Source organism: Trichophyton benhamiae (assembly GCF_000151125.1).
Source record: "Trichophyton benhamiae CBS 112371 chromosome Unknown contig00346.0, whole genome shotgun sequence".
Classification (NCBI taxonomy): domain Eukaryota; kingdom Fungi; phylum Ascomycota; class Eurotiomycetes; order Onygenales; family Arthrodermataceae; genus Trichophyton; species Trichophyton benhamiae.
In genome coordinates this window covers 178,966-203,184 of record NW_003315064.1, presented here as the reverse complement: position 1 = coordinate 203,184, position 24,219 = coordinate 178,966, and the positions used below count along the sequence as shown (strand labels likewise).

The window sequence follows — 24,219 nt, the reverse complement described above, 5'->3', positions numbered from 1 at the left end:
CAAATTTTACATATATGGCTGCATCATCGATAAATGGCTTCAAAGAACGTGCTCGCAATGGTCATAAATCAATCAGGAATACTATGTGGAAATATTAGATCAAATTATCATATGAGGTAGGGGAGAATATAGACCAATAGAGGCTAGAGAAACTTACACGACCACGTCGTCCGGAAGGTGGAGCACCCTGTGCTCCTGGGGTTGGTTGATAAAATTGTTGAGGGTAATTGTACAGTTGTCCAGCACCCATGACAGGGCTAAACTGCTGATTTCCGTATGCAGTTGGTTGAAGGATCGAGTTTCCGCCCATTGGCAGTGGAGCACCGCTGGGACCTGCCATGGCCGGTTGCACAGAACGGAAGTTATCTAATGTTGAACCAGTGGTTGCTGGGAAACCGTTCATTCCCATTCCCATACCATTTCCAGGGGGGCCGGGCGGGAAGAATCCAGCCGTCGGCATGCCGCGTGATTGAGCAGCAAGGAAGGCTTGGTATTGGTACTGTTGTGGATTTAGAGGTGGCATTTCTTGGGAAATGGCGGGGTTTGTCATTGGCAGGCCAGCAAGGCTATTCATGGAGCCGAATGAATAGGGGTCATATTGCGGCATAGCTTGTTCAGAAGAGATAGACCGTGCCATGTTTGGAGGAGAGCTAAGAGGTTGCTGCATGTTCATGTTATGTGCACCCATCTGGGTGCCATACTGGCGGTCAGCCTGGTTTTGTTGGGCTGGGAAGTTGTTTCCTTCCTGGCGTTGCTGGCCAGACTGGCGCTGATGTTTCTCTCTATCATTGCTAGTGCCGTGGTCACGACCGTGGGATTCACGAGAAGTTGCAGTACGTGAAGACAAACCGACCTCATCCATAAGCCGCTTATATCCCTGGCTAGGGGTAGTCTTCAGTTTAGTAAGCACCTTGGCGACTGTCTTGACTACCTCTGCACGCATAGATTCTTCAAAGAAGGGAGTGGTGAGGACTTTGAAGATCAATGTTGCACCCGAGGACTGGTCCTTGAGAATGCTTTCCAATGTCTCATCCCCAGGGCTGTAAAACAGAGCCTTCAAGATGATCTCCCTAGCCTCTGGCTCATTTCTCTGATTGACAATCTTTAATACTGTCAAGTAGGCAACTTTGTGTGTACAAAGAGCCACAAGGTGAGGAACCAGGCGTGGGGCAAGCACAGTACGGCGGTTGGGGAACGTGCAGGTATCGAGGAACCATGTCAGAAGTAAAGCACCATTAGCATTCGTTGCTAGTTGAACACTGTGTAGCGCGATCGCAGACGCAAGCATTCGTTGTTGATCCTTGGTAGCGTGATGACTCTCCAAGCAAGCCCTCATGGCCCTAGCACCGAACCGTCCCTGTGAGATTTCCCACATGCGGCTAAGCATGGTCTCGAAGATGAAATCATTAAATGGAGGACCAAAGCGCAAGCAGCACTGCAAAACATAGTTTCCGTATTGGTCGAGAAACAGTGGGACAGTGTATGGCCTGAGGCTGTCCACGATCATCTGCTTCTGGGAGTCTACTTTGGAGACGTCAATGATCTTCTGTGCGGCCCATGTACCATTCTTGTGTACACCAATTTCTGCAAGATGAGGAGCAATCGGTATCAACATCTGCTCTTTGGCTGGCTCAGAGCAGAACTCGAAAAGTTTCTGTACCACGGTGTTGCCTAGATAGTCAGAGGCTAGCTCGGCAATTTCAGGAAGCATTTCATTGGCAGTGTCTTCAATTTCTTGAGCACTGCAGGCGCCGTTGTCTATCTTTTTCCTTATTTCGCGCAGACGAGGAGCATCAAAAACTCGGGATTGGCTGGGTTCAGGAACTGGACGGATTTCATCTTCAAATGCCGTGAAGTTAATTGCTCGCTGAATACTCTTAGTGATATTTTGGCATTCAGATTCGGAGGAACCGAATTCAATAACAATATTGCTCATTTCAGGCTGTATTTCTTGCAGGTCTGGGATGGACGAGGAGATAGCAGCTTCGCCGTCTTGTGTGGTAGAGCGAGTTCCATCCCGTGCCACTGACCCAGCAGCTCCGGTACCAGCATCTGGCGTTGGGGAGTTTTGGCTGCCAGACTGTCCTGGCGTCTCGGAAACAGGAGTAGCTGGGACTTTGGCATACCCGATGCGGACGGGGCCGGCTCCCGGGAATATTTCCTTTCCATTCAGAAGCGATTTGGCTTGAGTGGCACTTTCGACACGCTCAAAGTTGACGAATCCACAGTTCTTGTGAGTCAAAACACGAGTTGATTCGATCTTACCATATACATTGAAGATAGCATCCAAGGACGTGACGGTTGTGGAGACAGGAATGCTGCCAATCCATAATGCTCGGGTAGGGCCCTCCAAATTGTTCTCATCCACAGGTTCTTGCGCTCTTAGTCCTCCCATGCCTCCTAGTTGCATTCTCTGAACGGCTTCAGGTAAACCATCATACTCAGAGCCCTCCGTAATGCGAATGTCCGCAGCATTTATACTGTTCTCAAGCCTTGAGGGGCTTGCAAGGTAGTTGCGAATGGAGGAGCGTTGGAGAGGAGCGTCTAAAACACCAGCAGTACGAGCTCGAGGTCGGCTGGAGGATGCGTGGTTTGCAAAGGCCTGGACAGCAAGGTTGTGTTGATGGATTTGGGCCTGGGTGGCAGCGAGTTGAGCGGCGGTAGCGGCGGCGGATGGAGTTAGAGTTCCTGAGGGGATGGTAGAGTAATGTGTGCCGAATTCCTCGTCTTCCTCGGCGTATTTCTCCTTTGCATTAACAGAGTAGGAGCGGAATCGGTTTGAACCACGATTGAGCATGGCCAATTCTGCGAGAAGAGGCGGCAGGGAAGACGTCGGCTGTTGTTGCTGCTGTTGCTGCTGCTGCATAAGCATGGCAACCGATGGCCCTGCAAGGCTAGCACGAGACTGCTGGGGTGTTTCTGCCAACCCCAAATAATCCAGGGTTCTCACGTCGGCGTCAGCAAGACCATCCTTCGAGAAGGAAGACTGGGTGGGCGAAGAGGGGCCTTCGGAAGATCTTATGCTGGCCAGCGTGGTGGCACGCTCGCGCCCGGATGACCAGTTTGTCGAAAAGACAGAAGGGCCGAAGGGACTTGAGCTGTTCAGAAGATTGGGCCGCTGTGGCATCGAGCCAGCTCGGAGGCGAGACAGCAAAACTGTATTCGACTCCGTTCCTGGAGCAGACACCATGGATGAGTCTACTCCAGTTGTATTTTGCGGGCGGAATGGGCTGGTAGATGGGGTAGGTCTAGAAGTCTTTGAGATGACGGAAGATTGGACGTTGAGTCCATTGAGCGGTCCGACGGGAGAGAAGCGTGAGGGTACGGTTCCCGCACGAGTTCGTCGACCGGGATTGTACGCTATGGTTTCAGGTGATGGCACTAGACCTGGGAATTCGTCTTGGTTCGGTGACTCGGGAATATTCTCACGCAGAGGTGTGGAATTGCCGCTGGTGGGTGGTCCTCCCCAGAGGTGTGAGGCCACACCTTCTTGCGCCTGTATTTCTCGGGCTCTACCAATATATCAGCATCCAAATGTTAGTTAATCGAGATGGAAAGACGATGATGATGGATATGTTTTTTTTAAGGGGAGGGAGGGTTTCAGCTAACCGTTTGGGATAGAGACGATTGCCAAGATCATGAGAAGGGGAACCTGCCCCCATTCTCGAGCCTCCAATCGACTGTGACGAGCCGGCTAGGCCATTTGAGTCTCCAAAGGGCGACTTTGTCTGTCCGGTTTGCGGAAGCTCGCTGGGAGACGAGCTGCCGGTAGATGTGCCAGATCGTGGTTGCGAGGAGGGAAGGTAGTTAAGGTTGAGATGCCCTTCGGGCCTTGATGAATGGGCCATTATAGATTATAATAGTTCGAGCGTTGTTAGATTTGGATAAAACAAACCGAAATCCAATATAGACGCAGGATCAAATATCCGAAACGCTCTATACCTTCTGTCTAAGAAGGGGTAGGATAATGCCGAGTTCGTCCCTGTGTTTTATATTGTTTCCTGTTGTTGGTGTTAATGAAAAAAATCCGTGACGGGCTAAAGGCAGAAAAGAACGTGGCAAATATATGGATGGTGCCTCTGCGTCGAGAGGTGTTGTCAGTTCGTTCTTGTTGCTATCCACCAGCACGACCGACCGGATGCGCTCAATTAAAAGTTGATAGAGGGGCGAGGCAAAAAAAAAGCGTCCTGACGAGAAGCAAGGTGCGATATAGAGGCGAGGACCGGGTGTCGAGGACGTCAGGGCGGGAGATAAGCAGTGATAAGATGGCCCTGGAGGCAAGCCGGCAGCCAACTCAGCGTTGAGATCGAAGGGCGAGGGAAAGCCGCGAGTGAGCGTCCCGACTCCAGTCCGGGTCGACAGATGGTCAAGAGGGCAAGCTGAAACAGATTCACGACACACAGGGAGCAGGCGATTCGGACGGGGAGGTGGACCAGGTCTTCGAGACTCGCTGACGGGCGTTGTATCCCCCCTTGGACAATTCCTTTGTTGCCGGACCGTAAAGGAACGAGAGAACGAGAACAGCGCACCGTGCTTTTCACATTAAAGGGCCTTTTAGGTTGGTTGGAAGGTGTTCACCGGGATCGAAAGACTGCTTTGTCGAGAGGCTGGAGGATTATGGCGAGGGCGTGTTCCGCTGCTGGTGGTGACGGCGGGAAGGCTGGCTGACACCGCGAGGGCGATCAAGCAAGCGGCGACGAAGCAGGAAAATTAGGGCAGATGGGATCCAGATAATAAATAAATAAGTAAAGGCAAAAAGGAGCGATGGAAAGAAGAGGAAGAAGAAGAAGAAGAAGAAAAGGAAGCTCGGAGGAAGAACGGCCGGAGAGTCGCGAGGGCGAGGGTGAATGTCGGACGTTGAAGAAGAAGTTGAGGTCGAGGAACTTTTTGCGCTTTTTGGCGTTGGTCGTTGTTATTTTTTCCCCCTTTGGCGATGCTTGGCTTTTTTGGGCTGCGCACACAACAGACGGCAGACGAGACAGCGACGAGACAGCAGGCGAGACAGCAGAGAAGGGGAGACAGGAGGCTGTAGACGGTGAAGACGACGGCGATGGCGGCGACGGCGACGGCCCTTTGCTACGGTCGGTCTACAGGTTGAGTGTGGAGGGACTTCCAGGTAGTCTACGCATATATAATCAAGGGCACAAGACACCTAAAGATCGGACGATAGCTTCAGCTAACTAAGGAACTAGTTTAGTTGCTGAGACGGAGACGTACCAGCGAGGCTGGTCGAGATGGTACAGGCTTCAAAGGCCGTTGCAATACTAGACGATGGCCGGCTGCGCAATTTGGATGTTTCCTGGCGCTGTTCGCTGCGAGTATTAGCCGGCTCTATCAAAGGCCAACGGCTGGCAGAGCACGGAGTCTTCGATAATACCGGTGGCATCCACTCGATTGAGATTAAGTACTTAGATGCTTGCCCGTAATAGCCATAATAATAATAATAACGAGGGAGATCCAAAAGTGCCGTCGGGAATAATTTATATTAGATGAGCTACGGTCCAGGATTAGAGGAGATCCCGGCCGGCATGCTGTCACAAGCAAATCAGCATGCCCGCATTATATATATTTATATGTAGCGGATCTCCCAGCTTCCGGGAACGAAATGATCGATCGATCGATCAACCAAACACAAGCCATCAACGACTTCTCCTGGCTAGAAGAGACTGAAGAACATTCTACGGAGTACGGACTATGCAGGTGCATTGTGGTCTACCTAGACTGCTATCTTTTCTCCGCTTAGACGCCAGGGCAGAGGCAGATCAAGGACTTGAGCGACTCTCAGACTGTCCTATGTTGCCCTAGACAACAGACAGGACGCCCCGTCTCTTCCGCCGCCGGCAATCGCCTGGTGGGAGGAGCCGGCAAGCTCAAATTTGTCCCTATGATGCCATTGGAGATCTACTTCTGGGCTCCGTATGTATGCAAGAGACGGTTCCATCACGATGGAGACCATATCGAAGTTGGAGCTACTGCAAACCACTGTGTGATGCAGCAGGCAATCACGACGCTGGTACGGATACTCCCTGGCTCCGTCCACTCAGAGAGTGCACACGGCCAAGGACGATAACTCTTGACAGGCAAATAATGGCGAACTGCGAGCTCTCGGCCAACAATATAATAAATAAAAACGATGCCAACCCTGCTAGAGGAGAGACGAGAGGAGAAGAAGAAAAAATTGGGCAAGGAAAAAAAGAAACACAACATACTAGTTGGTTCCAAAACACCCAACACGACCGCCAGGCCAGCCGGCCTATCCCACAAACCGTGTAGGATTGCCTTTCCTCGCAACTGATCCCCCACCAAGGAACTGGAGAATTCAAAAATACTCTTTTTCACTGGACATGCTCCTGAAAATCTTGCTTGGAAAGTTCCTCTGGGCCTCTGATCTATTGAAAGGGGATCGCCACCTGAATGATGCCGTGTTGTGGCTGTCCACGTTAATATCTAACGGCCGCCAAAGCATCATTCTTCCGGACGCCATGGCCAGGTTGAACGTCTCTCCCTGCAGACAGTGGTGTTTGTATGGAGGAAAAGAGAAATTGTGTATCATCCACATCTGACCGCCTGAGACCAGGGTTGATCGCCCTGAGAGGCTACACTCTTGCCCTGACGCCTCCTCTGACGCTACTCCTGCATATACCTCCTTCTCCTGCGCTTTGACTCGATGTTTCCTTACAGTTAAGAGCCGCTTTTGCAGGCTAGCTAAACCAAGAGGTGTGTCACCCGTCAGTTCGCGCTGCAGATCTACTCGTGTTGTAGTTGTGAACTTTTTCGTGTTAAGGTTCTGATGGCCCCCTTCCTGGGGCACTTATATCCATAGTAGCTCTCCCGCCGGCAATCAAGCTACTATCCTCTCTTCTTATATATATCTTTAATCCTTTTTTTTAAACCCTCTGTGTACTCAGTACAGGGACCGACATTCATTTTTTTTTACCCTTTTATTCACATCCTAATGCTTGTATCATGCAGCTCCCTCCAGTGTCGGTTATTGCCTCCTGGCCTAAGCCCAATTATGACAATCCACCAGAGGTTCATGGCCCTGCCATCATAATCATGACAGCAATTTTCATGCCCCTGATGCTGGCCATCATCGGCATCCGTATATTCACACGCATCCGGATATTGAGAAGTTTTGGATGGGATGATATATTCATCATTGCCGCTGCTCTTCCCACTCTCGGCTGTGGGATCATCACCACCACTGCAGCCATCACCTTGGGCTGGAATCGCCATATTTACGACGTTCCTATCTGGCAGCTTATTCTAGGCCTTCGACTGACGATGCTATTGGAATGTCTTTTTGCTACCGGCTGTACGCTTACCAAACTCTCGCTTCTGTTTTTTACCCGGAAGATCATGAAAGGCAGCGGAAGTCCGGCGTTGCAGTGGACTGTGGTTATCAACATCTGGATCGTTGCTGTCGAACTTATCATCTTCATTTTGGTAGTCGTGTTTACTTGCAGGCATGTCTCCGTATCCCTTTTACCCTAAAGGGTCCCTGCCTTGTCCAGGTCTGCTAACATGATAACCCACTCTAGACCCGTATCTCTCTATTGGACGCTGTCTATTCTGCCCCAGAACTGCGTCAACGAGAGTGCCCATTTACTAGCTAGCGGTGCAATCAACACCGCAACCGACATCATTGTTATTATCTTGCCGATTCCCAGCGTCATGTCTCTCAGCTTGCCCACGCGGCAGCGGATCATTCTTATCCTCCTCTTTGGTGCAGGTTTCGGAGTCTGTATTGCTGGTGGTGTGCGTGCATACTACACCTATCGACTGAATATCGCCCACGACAAGACGTGGGAAGCCTACTACCTCTGGATCTCCGGTACCGTTGAACTCTACGTTGGCGTGGTATGTAAACACCCTTTCACATTGTGTAGACAAGACCGCGAAACTAACAACCAGCAACAGATTGGGGCTTCACTCGCATCATTACGGCCGTTCTTTGCGCGCTACTTCCCATCTATCTTTGGCAACCAGCGTGAGCGGGCATCATACGCTTTCGCAAGCACGATAGCACGGCGCTACGGCTTCCGCCGTTCAAACCGTGGCAAGCCAAAGCCCAGAAAAGTAAAGGAGGTCAGCGAGGCTACTACCATTACCATGAACTGCGACTTTGACTTTGACCTCGGGTACCTCCGCACCCAGAAGAGCGAGATGGGTCCGGTAACTACAGGATCCCGAGACGGGGCCGTAGAAGAGTCCAGCGTTGGCATGCCCCCCGCAGAAACGGCAACAGGAACTGCGGCAACAGGGGCTGCGGCAACAGAGGCTGCGGCAACAGATGCAGAGCAATGATGTGTGTTACGGCGTTCAGGAGTCAGGGTGTACATACAAACTCCTTTTCAATGGAATCCTTTTTAAACCCAATCAAACCCGGTGCTGGTGTATAATGCTGCAGAGTAATTGGCTTCTGAGCCGCTGCCTGCAACGGCTCTTCAGGGGCTTCCTCAGCCGACGCAGCGCGCAAAAACCGACCTTCGCTGGCGCTTTCTTGCCTTGCAGTCAAAAATTACCCAAACGAGAATCCAGTGCCAGTGATATTACGTAATATCGCCATCTTTTTTATTTTTTATTTTTTTTTTTTATTTGCTTTTCTTCACAACCAACGAAAGCAGAAGCTGAAGGCTGAAGAAGCGGAAGCATACATAGAAGCAGGAAAAAAGGCGAAAAAGAGAATTGCCGAGGGCGAATTGTCGAGATGCGACATCCAGCAGTTCATGTTCATGTTCATCCGTCTTGCCACCGACTCCGTAACGCCGGAGGACCTTAGCTGGCTGGGCCCGACGAGCGACCAGCGACTCAGGCCAGCATACGAGAACCAACCAGCCGGCAAGGCCAGCTCTCCAGCGTGGCTCCCATCTCCACCGATCCCAGATCTGAAACTGCCAGCGCGAAGAAGGCAGAAGGCCCAACCACCACTGCACTGCCCGGCATCTGGGCTGGCAATTGAGGCAGATCAGCCACACCGGAGAAGAGCGTGAAACCCGACGGACAATACGAGGCCCGATCTCGCTAATCTTTGCTTATCTATGAAGACGGTCGATCGTGTCGACTCCAGACGCATACGAAGGGTGTTGCACCGCGCCAGGCGAAGGAATCACTAGCTGACGGCGACGACTGGGATATGGAAGCTAGAAAACGCGTTGAAGTCAGACTCGAAGAAGCTCGAGTTTCCGATCGACCGTTAGTTAGCTTCTACGGAGTACATCTGGGCGAGAGATGAGCATTGCTAAGAGTTGCAGCCAGATAGATGGACGTAGGAGGAGCTGCCGCCAGCTGAGCGTTGTATCTCCGCAGAGAGACTGCTTGCACTTCTTAATAATATATGTCATTTAACTGATGTTGTAGTTGGGGTCTTTTATTTGTGTTATTGCTTTCACAAAGTGCAGAATGGACTATTAATATCAATATAATTGCTGGTTGGCTCGTCTGTGACTCACGCTTTGGCTGGGATTCTCCATAGAAAATGATAATTTTATGCCCCCCTCGAAGTTTTACCCCACTGCACACACTCTTTTTTTCTATCTCTTTGATAACATCCAGCCAAAAAGAAGCCAGAAAATAAAATAAAAAGGAGCAGGCAGGAAGAGGATCGGGACACAAGAGAGGCGGCCATGGCGAGCGCTACCAAAGACGTCTTCATCGACGAGGATGTCGGCAAGGACGATGACTCTGCGACGGGCACCGAAACCGCCGCATACAAGACGCTGGTCTACGCGATGCTGCTACACCCCGCCACGGCTGAGGCCCCAGTGCAGTACATGACCAGGAAGTCTGAGACAGGCCCTGTTGCTGAAGGAGAAGAGGCCTCCGTGCGCCTGCAGTGGAAGCCCGCAACCAAGTCGGCGCTCAAGAAGGCGGCCAACCTCGTCGAGCAACGCAAGAAAAAGGCGCTCAAGGAAAAGGAGCTGGCAATCAGGGAAAAGGAGGAGGCCGATAAGCGAAGGCTGGTGCTCGAGGAGGCGAAGAAGGTCGTCATAAAGGAAGACAGCTCGCTGCCCAAGCCGGTCAAGATCAGACTCAATGAGAAGGACCCCGCGGTCGTCAGGCCTCGAGCCGAAGGAGACGAGCAGCCGGGGACTCGTGTGCGTGTCGTTGGCAGAGTCCATCGTCTACGGGTGCAGAAGGACATGATCTTCTTGACGCTGACAGATGGCTACGGATTGCTCCAGTGCGTCTTTACTGGGGACCTGACAAAGACATATGATGCCATGACTCTTACGCTGGAGACCTCCATGGCCATCCATGGAGAGATGCGTGCCGTGCCTGTGAAACAGCATGCTCCAGATAACCGTGAGCTACACGCAGACTTCTTCCAGGTCATTGGACGTGCTGCCGGCGACAAGGAGGCCATCACCACCCGTGTGGCCGCAGATGCTGATCCACAGACCCTACTAGACAACAGACACCTTGTCTTGCGTGGAGAGACGTCCTCATCCGTTCTCAAGGTCCGCGCAGCTGTGGTGCGGGCGTTTCGGAAGATGTTTGAGCAGAAACAGATGCTCGAGGTCACTCCCCCAGCCATGGTCCAGACCCAAGTAGAAGGCGGAAGCACCCTGTTCGAATTCGACTACTACGGCGAGAAGGCCTACCTGACTCAGTCCTCCCAGCTGTACCTGGAGACCTGTCTCGCTTCACTAGGCGATGTCTTCTGCATCTGCCCGTCTTTCCGTGCTGAAAAGTCTCTCACCCGTCGTCACCTGTCGGAATATACCCATATTGAATCTGAGCTAGACTTCATCACCTTTAATGACCTCCTCGACCATATCGAGGAGATAATATGTAGTGTTATCGATATCTCGCTGGCTGATCCACAGATCGCCGCATTCGTCAAACAGCTCAACCCCAACTTCACGCCACCGGCCCGTCCCTTCATGCGCATGCGTTACTCTGAAGCCATCGAGTGGCTGAACGAACACGGCATCAACAATGAAGAGGATAAGCCACATTCGTTCGGAGATGACATTGCTGAAGCTGCCGAGCGAAAAATGACCGATATCATCAATAAACCTATCCTACTCACTCACTTCCCTGCTGAGATCAAGGCGTTCTACATGAAGAAAGACGCAGAGGACCCACGTGTCACTGAGTCCGTAGATGTACTCATGCCCGGCGTCGGTGAGATTGTCGGTGGTAGCATGAGGATGGACGACTGGGACGAGCTCATGGGTGCGTACAAGAAGGAAGGAATGGATCCTACTCCATACTACTGGTATACCGACCAGAGAAAGTAAGTTTATCCCCGTGAGTGCGTCTATGGAGTAGGGAGCGTGTGTGCTGACTATAAGCAGATATGGCACGTCTCCTCATGGAGGATACGGTCTTGGTCTTGAACGATTCCTTGCATGGATGTGCGGACGATATACTGTCCGAGAATGCTCGTTATACCCTCGTTTCACCGGCCGATGCACACCATAAACATAGCGTCAGTTTAGAATTTAAATGACAAGAACATGAAGAATGGAACGTAGTTAGAGCAAGGACTACAGAAATAGTGAAGCTGCATCGTACTAGACACGAACAGAGACAAAATAATGTGACGCAAATGTAAAGAGGCGCGGGAAATGGGTGTGCTTAATATTTGCTACCCTAAAACTGGTCGTGTCTTTCCATAGCAAGATACAGAAAGGAAAATTTCCCGTCACAACGGAGAAATGACCACTAATATTATACTCTGCCGACAACAAGGGGCCATCATTACTGAGTCTTTTCGAGCAAAGCTCCGTCTCCATGCACCATCACCGGGGCAAGAGCTGTAGACTTGGATTCGATCATGTCGTTCTGTAGTAGAGTGAATTTTTCATCTGGGCTCCTTTCAGACGGTGTGATGGGGCTATCATCCGCCGAAACCACCGTCGTAGCCGGGGAGTGAGTCAACAATGGCATATCACCGGCTTCCTTCCCGCCGGTAAGACATACACCTTTTTTATACCCTGGGCCAGACCGCTGTGAAGTACTCGGTGTCTTCCCCGCTTGCAGGAACTGAGCGAGATATTGATACGCAGCCGTGAATTGAACTGGCTTGGATCGGGACTGGCGTGTGGAAGGCATTGTCTCAGGCTCTTGATGTAGAATGCTCAGCTGCGGCAGGCTAGTGGAAAGGGAAATGGTTGTATTTGGTAACGAGTAGAGCAAGCCAGGGTCTGAAAAGGAGCCGGCCTTCGCACTCTGGCGATATGGATATGACTTGGGGATGAGAACCGGGGAGAATAATGAGGAGGAGAAGGAAGATGTTGCCCGTGAGAAGAATATGGGCCTCGAAGGAGTTGCTAGAGGTTTTATAGAGTCTTGATTTCGGCACCTGGAGGATGAATCAAGAAGAAGAAAAGAGAGGCAGAATAAGTAAACATGCGCTTCCAGGGAGAAGGGAAGAAAAAAAGTATAGAAGGTTGAAGAAAGTCCTACCTGTATCATTTGCTCATGCGAGGCAAATGATACGGATAAGTCCGGATAAGGTAGAGAGAAGAAGAGGAAGAAGGGGTATATCTTACCGTTGGCTACAGTATAGAATTGAAGAGTCTGGATTTGATATCATTCTCTCACACATGGCACTGCAAGGGAGAAGACGTTTTGAAACAAGCAGTTAGTAAGGCAAGTAATTATTTGTAGTTTATTCTTCGACCATGTTTCATTCAACCATGTGTCATGCGTTCTCATGCATTATCTCCCTGACAAACGGCGAGGGAAAAGAAAGGAAGTAAAGGTTGATTCCATGTCAAACAGCACTGGCCCTGCACTACCGAGGACAGGGGTGAGGGAGGGAGAAGGGAAGGGGGGTAGGAGAGAATAGAGACTCCTTCATCCATACCAGTACTGGCAAAAGCAGGTGGCCATCTGCGTTGCAACGCCCCTCTCTCCCGCCCCAGTCCCCAGCAGCTTGCAGGATCTTTCAGGTCAGGGCTGAAGCAAGACTCCCTCTTATTTGTCTTGCCTTCTTTGGCATGCGCCGTTTAATCGTGGACCCGTCAGCCCTGGGATGTAGGCAGTGGCCCTAAGGCTGACCTGGTGGTCGCAAGACAAGAAGCAACTTGTCCAGGTTTTTTTCTTTCAGCGGCGTAGAAAAGAAAGGTGGAAGTAGAAATTGGACAGTATATAATAAGGTATATAGGAGAGGAAACAAGATAAAAAAAGAAAGAAAGAAAATAAAAGAAACCCTTTCTGTTGTTATATAAAACGGAACTCCCAGTAACGGCGAAGCACCGTACTTAAGTTTGGAAGACGAAGAATAGCCTTGGGTAGATGCAGGCCAGTTAAGGAAGAAGAAGAGCTGTTGCTGCTGCTGATGACGATGATATATAGCTGAGGCGGTGAAACAAGGCCTCGCCCAGCGCTGAGTCACCCAAAACCAACGGTCTGAACTAGCCTGGACGGTCCATACCTGCTGCTATCGAGCATCAAGGACAAGAAAAAGGGGGGTCGTGGCCTTCCTCCTGAGGCTCGGATCATAGGGGACCAGACCCGGTGGGACGGGGACGGCCTAGGAGAAGGTCAGGCGCTGTTCCAGCGTCCACAGTGGGCACCGGTCTCGTTCGTTCTTTTACCTGCGTGTTCTGCAAATCTGTCCTGTCGCCTGTTTGTACATCTCCCTCTCGTTCCCCAGGGGTCTCCTGTTGACGTTTGTCTGCTATTTGAGACGTCAAGGGGAAAAGGAAGCAGAAGAAGCAAAAAAAAAGAAAAAGGAACGAAAAACGTATGCTGGTCGCGTGACGCTCGAGTCCGACTCTATCCGGTCGAAAAAGGAAATCTGAATAAAAGGGCTGAGAATTGGCTCGGGTTGAGCTCAAGGAGGTAAAGAGCATGAAGGTCAATGGCAGAGACGAGACTGATGATATATGAAGATGAAGCTGATGGTCAAGATCAAGTAGATTCAACGCCAACGCTTAAGATGCACAAAATAAAAGTACAAAAAGAACATGACCAAAGGGTGACTTGGCGATACACCCTAGCTGCTTTGTTGGTTGATCTATTATTATCGCTGAGCGGCGGGCTTGTCTCCAGAAGCCGTCGTTGGCTTGCTATCGCCGTCTCCATGCTCGAACAGCTGCTGTGGTGGAGCGGCATTAGGCGCGAGAAACCTCTCTGGCACTCCTCTGGCGCCGACTCCTATCGGCCCAACGAAGCACCCAAATGTCCCACTCCATGCATACCTGTATGCCAGCGCTTGGCGGATTTCACGGTAGGCTAGAGAGTTTGAGTACGGGAGGCCAGTTGTTGGGTCACGGTAGCGGGCGGGATGGGAAGTGATGGGGCAAAACTCGGTTTGGGTTTCTACAGTCTCTTGTTAGTCCTGTTATACAACCAAAATGATAATTCCTCACACAGAGGGTTGCTGGGATATGGGTGAAAGGGATGACGTACTGGGTAGCTTGACAGGTTTTTTCGGATTGTAGAGGACGCCAACATCGCTTCGCTCGGGACCTGTAGAGGCGTCGAAATTGTCTAGAACAATGCACGTCCGGGACGAGCGCTCAAGAGCCGGTTTGACCTTGTCCGGCTTTTCCTCCACGTTCAGCTCTTGTTCCGGACATATGGGTACAGTTGCTTCTGCAGGCTTGTTTGGAGCTTGACCTTGACCATTTTCGTCCTCATTCCCCCGCTCCTTGGGGCTCGTGTCTGATTTTGTCGCTTCATTTTCGTGTGCCTCTTCATTTGGCAATGCAATCGTTTCCGTAGTAGTTGTGACGGGTTTGGATGCAGTGGATGTGGTGGTCTGGACAATTTCGGCGTCAGGACATGCCGAAGCCTCCTGCATGGAAGCGTATAACTGTATGCCATCTAGAAACGGGCTGGATTCCCCAGGAGCTTGTTGCCCATCGGTAGGTTGTGTAGGCGCTGTGTCTGTGGCATTATTGGACGTTTCTGTCGCCCTGTTTGCAGCATTCGCAGCAGGCTGTCCCTCACGGCTGGTTTCAACACTGGGGCGACCCTTCTTCTTGCGGCCGCTATCAGCATCAGCAGCCTGTCGAAAAGGCTTGACGCCCACCATTGCAAGCTTCTCATTGATCCATTTAGCGATTCCACTCCAGAATGTGATAACAGGTCCTTCCAGTCGTCGATTGTGCAGTGCCTCCATCTTCAACCGCCGCTCTTCGCTTCGCTTCTCTTCCATCTCCTCCCACCGTGTCAGGCTGCCAAAATTCAACCTCTCAGTCTTTTCGGCTTCAGCGAGACGATCCGCCTGCGTCATTTGTTTTGGCCTGGCCTTCTCCTTGCGCTTGGCCGTCTCCTCCATCGTAGCAATCAGCTGAACTCGTTTCTGCTCGCTGCGTTTGAGCCGCGCGTGGGTTTGAACTCTGTTCTGCATAGTCTGGCGACGAGAAGACGCACGCGTAGGCCCATCATCTGCTGTAGGAAGCCATGAGATACGCTCTGATTTCTTTCTCTGGCGTGGAGCTGGAAGTGTCGATGTTCGTGTGGGCAATGTCGGATCTATCTTGACCTTTTTCTTGCGCTGGGAGGGCATCCGAAACCCTTCCTGCTGCGCTGTCCGTTTCTTTGCCCGCTCTGCCTTCTCCTGTCTCTGTAGCTCTTTTTCTCCTTCAAGCTCGTCGTTGCCAGCACCTGCGCCGCCTTCGTCCCCTTCATCCGAAGAGGAAGAATCGATCTCCATGTCGTCTGCTGCAGCTTCTCCGCCCTCTTCCTCATCATCCCCAGACTCAAACTCCTCGTCATCTTCTTCCTCCGCAAATATACGGGCCAGTTCATCGTCGGCTTCGGCGTCGAGAAGCGTGTTCATCAGACGGCCAGCCGTCGACCGCCGCGCTCGTCCTGTCGCAAGAGGCTCAACATAGTCGTCCTCCGGCCCGCTGCCATCTCCCGCCTCAGTTGGGGTTTCTGCCATGCTTTGTTCTCAGTAACCAGGGCGCATCGTAGCCGTTCTGTCCAGCTTTCATGTCTCGTCCGCAGTGTCTTTTTGACAAAACGTCTAAAGAGGCCAAGGCGAAGTCGCGAATCCTTGATTATATAATAAAGTTGATTACATAATCCACCACGTTATTCAGACCTTCGTCGCGAATGATATAATTATCAGGTATTATTATTATTTAGCTGCCCGTTGATAGATGTCAGCGAACGACGGCGAAGCAGAAGACAAAGAAGAGGGACGGGGCGGTATGAGGATGGAGCGAAGGATGGCAGCCTGGTGAGCTGGATCCGGAGAGCTCTCCGGCTTGCGCTGGAGACTCACACACAGCCAGCTGCTTTCGGAGCGGACTCCCTGTCGTCATCTCAAAGCCACGCTTGTATGGAACGGAGCATGGAGGAGTCCAACGCAAGCTGAGGCTGGTTGGGAGCGAGCTGGGAGAGGAAGCACACAAGGTAGGAGATGTCTGCGATGATCCCTATTTACTCGACGCCCTTGAGCCTCGCAGGAGTCGAGCAGCAAGAGATAGACGTAGCGACAAGCCAGTTGTACGAAGTGAGGACACAGCATACGGTTTTGCCTTCGTCAGTCACAAAACCATGAAACAAAAGTTCAAGCAGGCGCAGCTCAAAGTATCAAGCTCTCGCTACCATGGTTTCATCCGTTCCGAGAACCGGCTGTGCGAGTTGAATCCGGGTACCTGCATCGAATGACACCAATCACCCCGTATTGCCCACCTGGCGTTTGTGCCCATCTCGGCCATTTCATCGTCTGTCAGTCCGCGGAGAGGCGCCTATGGGACATCTCCAAAATGTTCAGTTTCAAGGACAAGAGAAAGACGACACTCCGTAAACTGAGTTGAAGCTATGTTTGATCTCTCCGCCCACCAGCGCATCGCTCCAGGCACCGCGACGTCCCTGACTTTCCCCCATCAGGCTCTAGTGGTAATTAAGACCCACGGGTCCTACCCACCAATGGGCCGGGATGATGTTGTGAGGAATTTTTCTCCAGAACATCCAGAAAAAGTACTTTTTGTGGCATCACGGCGCGAGACAATGTTGATCTACTTTGCTTGCCAGTACGAGGCCAAGAGAGCTGCCGCTGCAGACCTCTGGCCTGAACCTGAGTAGAGCCAGGGCAGTGGATACGGACAGCACAGATGTATATGGAGGTTATGGCTTGCACACATACATGCAGACATAAAGGACATACATACATACATACATACATACATACATACATACATCGTACACCTAGGGTACATCCATCGCTGCTGGGGTCTGTCTGTCCCCTTTGATGCTGTACAACAGCAGCAGGAGGAGCAGGAGAAAGGAGAAGAAGGCCTGCAAAAATAACCACATGGCATGCGCCCCCTTTAGCTGCCGCAGCGTCTCTATCCCTCTCTCTCTCGCCTGCCTGCTCCCCCTCCTCGCCCTCCTCCGGTTCCCTCGCCCTCGCCCTGCCCTCTTCCGCTGCCTCAGCCTGGCAAGCCAAGCGCCCATCATCCCTGGTATTTTATCGTATCGAGGCAGGTACCAAATACCAGTCCGGGGTGCTGGTGGCCCGGCGCTACTGGCGCTGTCGCTGCCTGTAATTTTGGTAATCGCAATACGACTAGTCCCTCTCCATTCCACTTCTTTTTTTTTCTTGCTTTCTTCTCCTTCTTTCTCTCTCCCTTTTTTCCCCCTGCGAGTTGGTTCTTCTCTCTCCCCTTTCTTCTTCTTCTTCTCTCTCTTCCTCTTCTTCCTCTTCTTCCTCTTCCTGTTCTTCTTCCTGCCTCCTCCTGCTCGCTTGCTGTGCCTGCAGGTCTTCATTCTTCTCGTTTCTCCTTTCTTCCCGCCTCCTTTTTTTATTTTCCCTTCTCATTCACTCTTTTCCAACCCTTTATTTACTTTATATTTTTCTCCCTTTTTTCTTTTGGCTTGGATTCTTGCTTGTTCTGGTTGCATCATCATCAGATATCGCCTTATAGTAAAACTTGCCCTCCCTCCCCTTCCATCCACTCCCTATAGCTCTTCTTTGCGTTATACATTTGTCGCTCATCAGTTTAATCCTCTTACTCGAAACAGCAAGTTCTATATCTAGCCTCCCTGACCCTGCGCTGGGTTGCTGAACCCAAAGGCCACTCATCGTTGATCCCGTTACCATCACCTATTGGTTTCCGAGCCGCACAGTTCTTCGTACCCCTGAAGAGCTGAAAAACCCTCTCGATCTATCCTCCTATGCCAGGCTGGCTTTCCAGATTATAGGGGATTAAGTGGAAAAAAAAAAAAAAGACAAAGTGTTGAGGTCTCCCTTTTCTACCGTTTTTAGTCGCAAGGCTAGCTTTTCCCCATTCCTTGGTAAGTCGACCTCCTTTCAGGACCTTTGTTTATATGCAGGTATACAGGCGTGTTAACCATCATTCTGTATATATAGCCCGACGAAACGAGGGAATTAACCTCTATATATATAAACATACATATATATATATATACGCTACGACTTAATAAATCCTTCAAAACGGCGGTACTACCACCCCTCAACCAGGACGCTACTGTCCTTCCCCCACACCTTCTCGCCATGCAAGCGATTGACACCGGTCGTTTGATGCAGCCTGGTTCTAAAGTCTCCAGCAACGGAACTGAGTCGACGGGCTTTTCTCATAACGCATACACATCCAACCAACCACTAAGCTTCACTGATCGTAACTCCCGGAGAGCCAACATACCTGCTATCAACACCAACTCTACTCCTTCAAACTCCAAAGATCAGCTCCCGTACGGTACTCAGTTCGACATGAACTTCGCTCCCTTACTCCCATCACAGCTCCTCCTTGGTAGCCCCTTTCAGCCAGGGACCCCTTCGGCCTTCGCCTCACCACAGTTTGGCAACTTCCCAGGATTCTCGCAGTCCAATCAGAATGTCGAACAGAGTCACCAACCCCAACTCAACAGCCCAACACAAGCTCAGCATGGCCCACTGTCGCCTCAGATGTACCAAAGTCTGATGTCTCCTGGTGCCATGGGAAGTTCTGCTCTGTTAGCGGGTCCAAATTCTCCGATATCAGGGCTTCCAGCGTTTGCAAATGCATTTGCCCCAAGCCCGCAGCTTCAATCCGGACATGGTATCCTATCAGGAACTAGCCGAACCGTGTATCTAGGAAATCTACCGCCAGAAACCACCTCGGAAGAAATTTTGGGCCATGTTAGGAGTGGCCAAATCGAGTCCGTTCGTCTCCTCCCCGACAAGAACTGCGCCTTTATTTCGTTTCTGGACAGTAGTTCTGCTACTCACTTCCATTCTGATGCCATTTTGAAGAAGCTGTCGATCAAAGGTAATGATATAAAAATCGGATGGGGGAAGCCATCACAAGTTCCTACATCAGTAGCACTTGCTGTGCAACAATCTCATGCATCTAGAAATGTATACCTTGGGAACTTGCATGAGGATGTCACTGAGGAGGAACTACGCGAGGAATTAGGGAAATTTGGCCCTATTGATACTGTGAAACTTGTGAAAGAAAAGTCGATTGGCTTTGTTCACTTCTTGTCTATCAGTAACGCAATCAAGGCAGTTACCCAGCTTCCTCAGGAGCCCAACTGGCAACCTCCAAAGAGAGTTTACTATGGAAAGGATAGATGTGCCTATATCTCGAAAACTCAACAACAGAATGCTGCACAATATCTAGGGATCGCTCCTGGATATGCCCATACGCTGAACTCTCACGATCGTGATATACTTTCTAATGCGATCGCACAGCAATCCCTAGCTGCTGCTGCAGTTGCAACGTCAGCCGGTGGCATGCATAACCTTGGAAACAGGACCGTTTACCTGGGTAACATTCACCCAGAGACGACAATAGAGGAGATTTGTAATGTTGTCCGCGGTGGACTCCTACATCATATTCGATACATACCAGACAAGCATATCTGTTTTGTCACCTTTGTCGATGCTACATCCGCCGCCTCGTTCTACGCGCTTAGCAACATGCAAGGTCTAATGATCCACAACAGAAGGCTTAAAATCGGATGGGGCAAACATTCTGGTGGACTTCCAACCGCAATTTCCTTGGCTGTTAGTGGGGGTGCATCCCGCAATGTTTACATCGGCAACCTCGATGAAACCTGGACTGAGGAACGCTTGCGCCAGGACTTTTCGGCATATGGCGAGATTGAATTAGTCAACACGCTTAGAGAGAAGAGTTGTGCTTTCGTGAATTTCACCAATATTGCCAACGCTATCAAAGCAATTGAAGGAATGCGGGGTTCAGAAGATTATAAACGATTCAAGATCAACTTCGGAAAAGACCGCTGTGGTAATCCTCCTCGCCAGGTCAACAATAACCAGAATGGCAACCGCGCGGATGGCTCTAGCAATTCTGTGAACGGTGCTATTCAGTCAGGTAGCAACCAGAACGGACAACAATCGAGCCCAACTCGACCTGCTCTGTCCCCCGTTACTGGATCGTCTGGTTCCTTATCCCAGAATGGCCAAAACAAACATCCCTTACACTCGATAGCAAGCCCTGGCTCCCTCATAAGCTCTGGAAGCAACAACCCCTTGACTCTTTACCTTAGCCAGGTCTCGCAACAAACTAGTCGCGAACAAGAGTCTCGCCTGAGCAACTCTATGCAGTACCCTTCGCTTCAATCCCAGAACTATGGGCAATCCCAAAGCAACCACGGCCATACCCATAGCCACAGCCACTTTGAGGGTAGCAACGGAGTGGTGGATAACGGAGCACCAGGGGAGCCCCTCCTCCAGCACAAATCATCTCTCAACGGATTGTTAAACGTCTCCAGCGCTTCCAATGCAGCACAGCAGCAGCACAGCTCGGCGAATGGAAACTCACTGAGTGTTCCGCGTGCCCAGCATTCTCGAACTGTTAGCTTGCCATCGTTTTCTCAGGAGCGATTTGGCCAAGGTCCACATTCACATCTTCCATCACGATCAGGCATGAATCATCAGACCCAGGGAAGCTTCTCAGGCTTCGGTGGGCTAGGAGGACTTAACCACGGCGGTTTTGGCGGTCTCTCCATAACTAATGAAGGCTCTCTTCCCGGATGGGCTGAGGAAGAGATTGGCGCCAAATAACTCTGACTTCCCTGCTTACTTCTTTTACACCACATTGTATTACTTAAACTATCTTTACTCTTTCGTTTCTCTGTGTGTGCGTGCGTTTTTCCCTATTTACCCTTATATCTTTTCCCACTCCCAGGGCCTCATTTCCTATGCATTTAACTCCATGTCTTATTTGTTTATCCCATTTCCTGTTTGGACTACCGCCTTACCCTAATTATTACTTGGCCCAAATATCCCATTATAATACGCCATACTTCCGTTTCCTTTTTCTGTTTCCATACTTTGTTCTTGTTTGGATTCTACGCCGTTGTTTGGTTTTCTACTCCTTAATCCCGACATGCATCCAAGATCAACCTTTACTGAAATTTTAATGCGCTTCACAACAATCATGTACCTTCACTTGTGATAGCGGTTTTAGGGTCATGCTTCGTTTCTGGTCGGTTGGAATAAGAGGCAGGAAGATATCACAGGTGCAAATACACATTGCTCATGAGCCATGAGCCTATCGTTCAATATTCATATCGCCTGTCTACTTTCCACTTTCAAATTGCTTACTTGTTGTTACTGCTCACTGCAGCCGGTACTGTTCTTATCTCTGTTCCCTTATTTTTTTCTTTTTTACTTTTTTTTTCTTTCTCTTTTTTTGCATTTACCCCCCTTATTTTCCTGTCCTTTGCTGGCCTCGTTGTCTTTTACTTTTGACCGTATATCATTTTCTCCTGTTTGCGATGCCCCCTAATTGATTGAATACCCCAATACAAGTAATACCCCTGATAATAGCCAAAACTACCTCGGTCCTTTTGAGAACAGTGTGAGCAGGAGTTAATCCAGTGGGTATTGGATAGATACATAGTAATAGTTCCAACAATTCTGGCTAACCGGCCAGGAAGCCTATTGAATCACTTGTCACTGTAGCCGCAAAGCATGTTTACCTACCGTAACTACCTCGAGGTTTGAGCGGGCGGGCGGGTTAGTTAAGCTTCCACGTGACTTCTGCTCTGCCCGTCCAGGTGGCCAACGTTTTTCTCAACGTCAGAGAGACAGAAAAAAAAGAAACAAAAGACAAGTTCACCAGACAGCACCAAACAGCAAGGTCATCGTGTTGTTTGCTAATTCACATCGAGATTTAGCTGGCTGAGACTTGAAATCTCCTTTGAGAGGCTCTTATTTTCAGCTGGGACCCAATGTCTCTCCCACCTGAACGCATCCGCATCAAGCGACGAAGAGAAGATGAACCGGTAGAGACATTGTGTAAGTCACTCTCATCGCCACGTTCCGCGTCTGAGTAACTGCATTACTCTATTATACCATCCAGTGTGATTTTATTTCTTTCGCTCTGAGCCAAGATACCCTGGACTAATAGCTTTACCACCATGCCTTGCGCTGCTCTCTATCTATACAGACATCCAATCTGATATCCACCAGCCTAAGAGGCGGTTCACAGACTACGTTTTTCAACGCGTTATTCTGCATATTGACAATGAAAATAGCCAAGATGGCCCTAAGGGCGGCCCGGCGCCTGAGTCTCAAGCCAAGGGGCGGGCCCAGGGCAATCGTGCTGTAACCGTCAGCCATCACACTACTAGGGCGTCCAGTACTGCAGTGAACAGCTCGGGAATTCCCGTTATCACAACGCCGTCTATGCGTAGCGATGAGGCTAAATCAAAGCAGAAACAGCTCATCACTACAGATAGAGATGAGCATGATAGCACCGATATCGAGTCGGCTAGAAGCGACTCTCCATCATTGTCAACCTTGTCTAGCGTACCTAAAGTTGTTTCTGCCGTCAAAAGGCCAGCCACCGCACAACCAAGCGGCTCATCTGTCCGTCGTTTCCACCTCGAAGCACCAAGCAATACTGAGGACCCAGCCGATACTTTGGACGTACTTCACCGAATTCATGGAGGTGTTCAAAAGAAGAGATTGAGGAGAAGTTCCAGCTATCGGCCTGTTGTTGTGGAGAATATTGCAGTTTCGAACAAAACGGCCCTTGACAAGTCATCGATCTCGGCTAAGGGGAGGCGCGCGGATGTCCAAGGTGGCCCTGGTGAGACTGAGATATCTAATACCACTATAGACAAGCGTCATATGCTTTCCGGAAACCGTGAAGATTCGTCCAAATTATCCCGGTCCCATCAGCTGGACAAAGAGACCAGGAAGGGAGAATCAGTACTTGAAGACCCTAGTACATGGGACCTTGACTCTGATAATCTTGCCAACGAATTGGCACGCATTGCGTTGGAGATGACAAATAGTGCTGAGCCGCCCGAAGAGGCTCGCTCAGTCACAAAAGCGACTACATCTCGTGCGACCCCGCAAAAACGGCCTTTGAAGTATAAACCACGATTGCCCAAAACACCTCGTACTGGACACCAAAGTAATGAGCAAGGCGAAGCCTCCATATCAGCTACCAGCAAGACAGATGGGGCAATTAAAAACAGCATGGATCTAAACAATAAGGATATTGGTACTAATAGTCAACTTGACTGTCGCCATATCTCTGATACCCCAGAGAATCAGATAACGTCTGCGCAAGATGAGGACTCTGATTCTGGCTATGTTTTCGACGAGTTTATCAGGCGACCTGTGCATGATGTTGTTGCCGACCCAAGTGTTTCCTATTTTCAAGACGGAAAATGGATTGAAGGATGCGAATTTCCGAAAGATGTGGGCGTCGTGGTCATCACACAAGGTGACTCGCACTTCTGGGATGCTATCGCGGAAGATGACGACGAGAAGGACTGGGATACAGAGGATGAGGATTCGAATGGTGAGTTTTCGCTCATATCACTTTAGAGCTTCTTGCTTATTTCTTTAATGTAGCTGAGGACAATCCTGCGAACGAGTATCCAGATGAGGATCTTGACTTTGACGATGAATACTGTGATAACAACGCGATTTATCGGCGTTTCCGTGTAAATGCATCTGACGATGAGGAGTATGACACTCTAGATTACGATACATGCAGCTATCGTACCTACCCCTGCAATATGCTTAGTGATAGTGACTCGGACCCTTGAAGCTGGCAGCGGTCTTGTTCTCTCTTCCTGACTGCTTTTTCATGACTGAATGAATGAATCAATGAGGTCCTATTGATGACTACCTTAGAATGCAGCTACCTTGTCATGAAATGCCGGTCGCTCAGCCCGAGACGGAGCTGCATTGCTGACTGGTGATGTGGTGGTGCCTTGCCAACATGTTGGTTTATGTGACTCTTGGCATCAAACGTTTCTGTTACCGCCCGTAAACCTCATGCAGTGGAGTCGACCATCAAATTATTG

At 50.3% G+C, this 24,219-nt stretch overlaps 9 protein-coding genes across 9 annotated transcripts; 5 read left to right on the top strand and 4 right to left on the bottom strand.

Annotated features, from left to right (window-relative positions):
- Positions 1–94: 94 nt before the first annotated feature.
- ARB_03872 (uncharacterized protein) lies at positions 95–3,848 on the bottom strand (the record flags this gene model as incomplete). The annotated part of the gene is made up of 2 exons (XM_003009900.1): positions 95–3,512; positions 3,610–3,848. 2 exons carry the CDS (start codon positions 3,846–3,848, stop codon positions 95–97), a joined length of 3,657 nt encoding a protein of 1,218 aa, XP_003009946.1.
- Positions 3,849–6,966: 3,118 nt separating this feature from the next.
- ARB_03871 (uncharacterized protein) lies at positions 6,967–8,307 on the top strand (the record flags this gene model as incomplete). Its single annotated transcript, XM_003009899.1, has 2 exons — positions 6,967–7,446; positions 7,582–8,307. The coding sequence occupies 2 exons, from the start codon at positions 6,967–6,969 to the stop codon at positions 8,305–8,307; spliced, it is 1,206 nt and encodes a 401-aa protein (XP_003009945.1).
- A 94-nt stretch (positions 8,308–8,401) lies between these two features.
- On the top strand, positions 8,402–8,993 carry ARB_03870 (uncharacterized protein; the record flags this gene model as incomplete). Its single annotated transcript, XM_003009898.1, has 2 exons — positions 8,402–8,411; positions 8,515–8,993. The coding sequence occupies 2 exons, from the start codon at positions 8,402–8,404 to the stop codon at positions 8,991–8,993; spliced, it is 489 nt and encodes a 162-aa protein (XP_003009944.1).
- A 633-nt stretch (positions 8,994–9,626) lies between these two features.
- On the top strand, positions 9,627–11,246 carry ARB_03869 (uncharacterized protein; the record flags this gene model as incomplete). The annotated part of the gene is made up of 1 exon (XM_003009897.1): positions 9,627–11,246. One exon carries the CDS (start codon positions 9,627–9,629, stop codon positions 11,244–11,246), a length of 1,620 nt encoding a protein of 539 aa, XP_003009943.1.
- Positions 11,247–11,709: 463 nt separating this feature from the next.
- ARB_03868 (uncharacterized protein) lies at positions 11,710–13,811 on the bottom strand (the record flags this gene model as incomplete). The annotated part of the gene is made up of 4 exons (XM_003009896.1): positions 11,710–12,531; positions 12,690–12,946; positions 13,015–13,396; positions 13,554–13,811. 4 exons carry the CDS (start codon positions 13,809–13,811, stop codon positions 11,710–11,712), a joined length of 1,719 nt encoding a protein of 572 aa, XP_003009942.1.
- A 170-nt stretch (positions 13,812–13,981) lies between these two features.
- Positions 13,982–15,853, bottom strand: ARB_03867 (signal transducer, putative; the record flags this gene model as incomplete). Its single annotated transcript, XM_003009895.1, has 2 exons — positions 13,982–14,280; positions 14,371–15,853. The coding sequence occupies 2 exons, from the start codon at positions 15,851–15,853 to the stop codon at positions 13,982–13,984; spliced, it is 1,782 nt and encodes a 593-aa protein (XP_003009941.1).
- A 1,635-nt stretch (positions 15,854–17,488) lies between these two features.
- Positions 17,489–17,740, bottom strand: ARB_03866 (uncharacterized protein; the record flags this gene model as incomplete). The annotated part of the gene is made up of 1 exon (XM_003009894.1): positions 17,489–17,740. The coding sequence occupies one exon, from the start codon at positions 17,738–17,740 to the stop codon at positions 17,489–17,491; it is 252 nt and encodes an 83-aa protein (XP_003009940.1).
- Positions 17,741–18,436: 696 nt separating this feature from the next.
- ARB_03865 (RNA-binding protein) lies at positions 18,437–20,950 on the top strand (the record flags this gene model as incomplete). Its single annotated transcript, XM_003009893.1, has 1 exon — positions 18,437–20,950. One exon carries the CDS (start codon positions 18,437–18,439, stop codon positions 20,948–20,950), a length of 2,514 nt encoding a protein of 837 aa, XP_003009939.1.
- Positions 20,951–22,122: 1,172 nt separating this feature from the next.
- ARB_03864 (uncharacterized protein) lies at positions 22,123–23,958 on the top strand (the record flags this gene model as incomplete). The annotated part of the gene is made up of 3 exons (XM_003009892.1): positions 22,123–22,189; positions 22,302–23,708; positions 23,735–23,958. The coding sequence occupies 3 exons, from the start codon at positions 22,123–22,125 to the stop codon at positions 23,956–23,958; spliced, it is 1,698 nt and encodes a 565-aa protein (XP_003009938.1).
- Between the last annotated feature and the right edge of the window lie 261 nt (positions 23,959–24,219).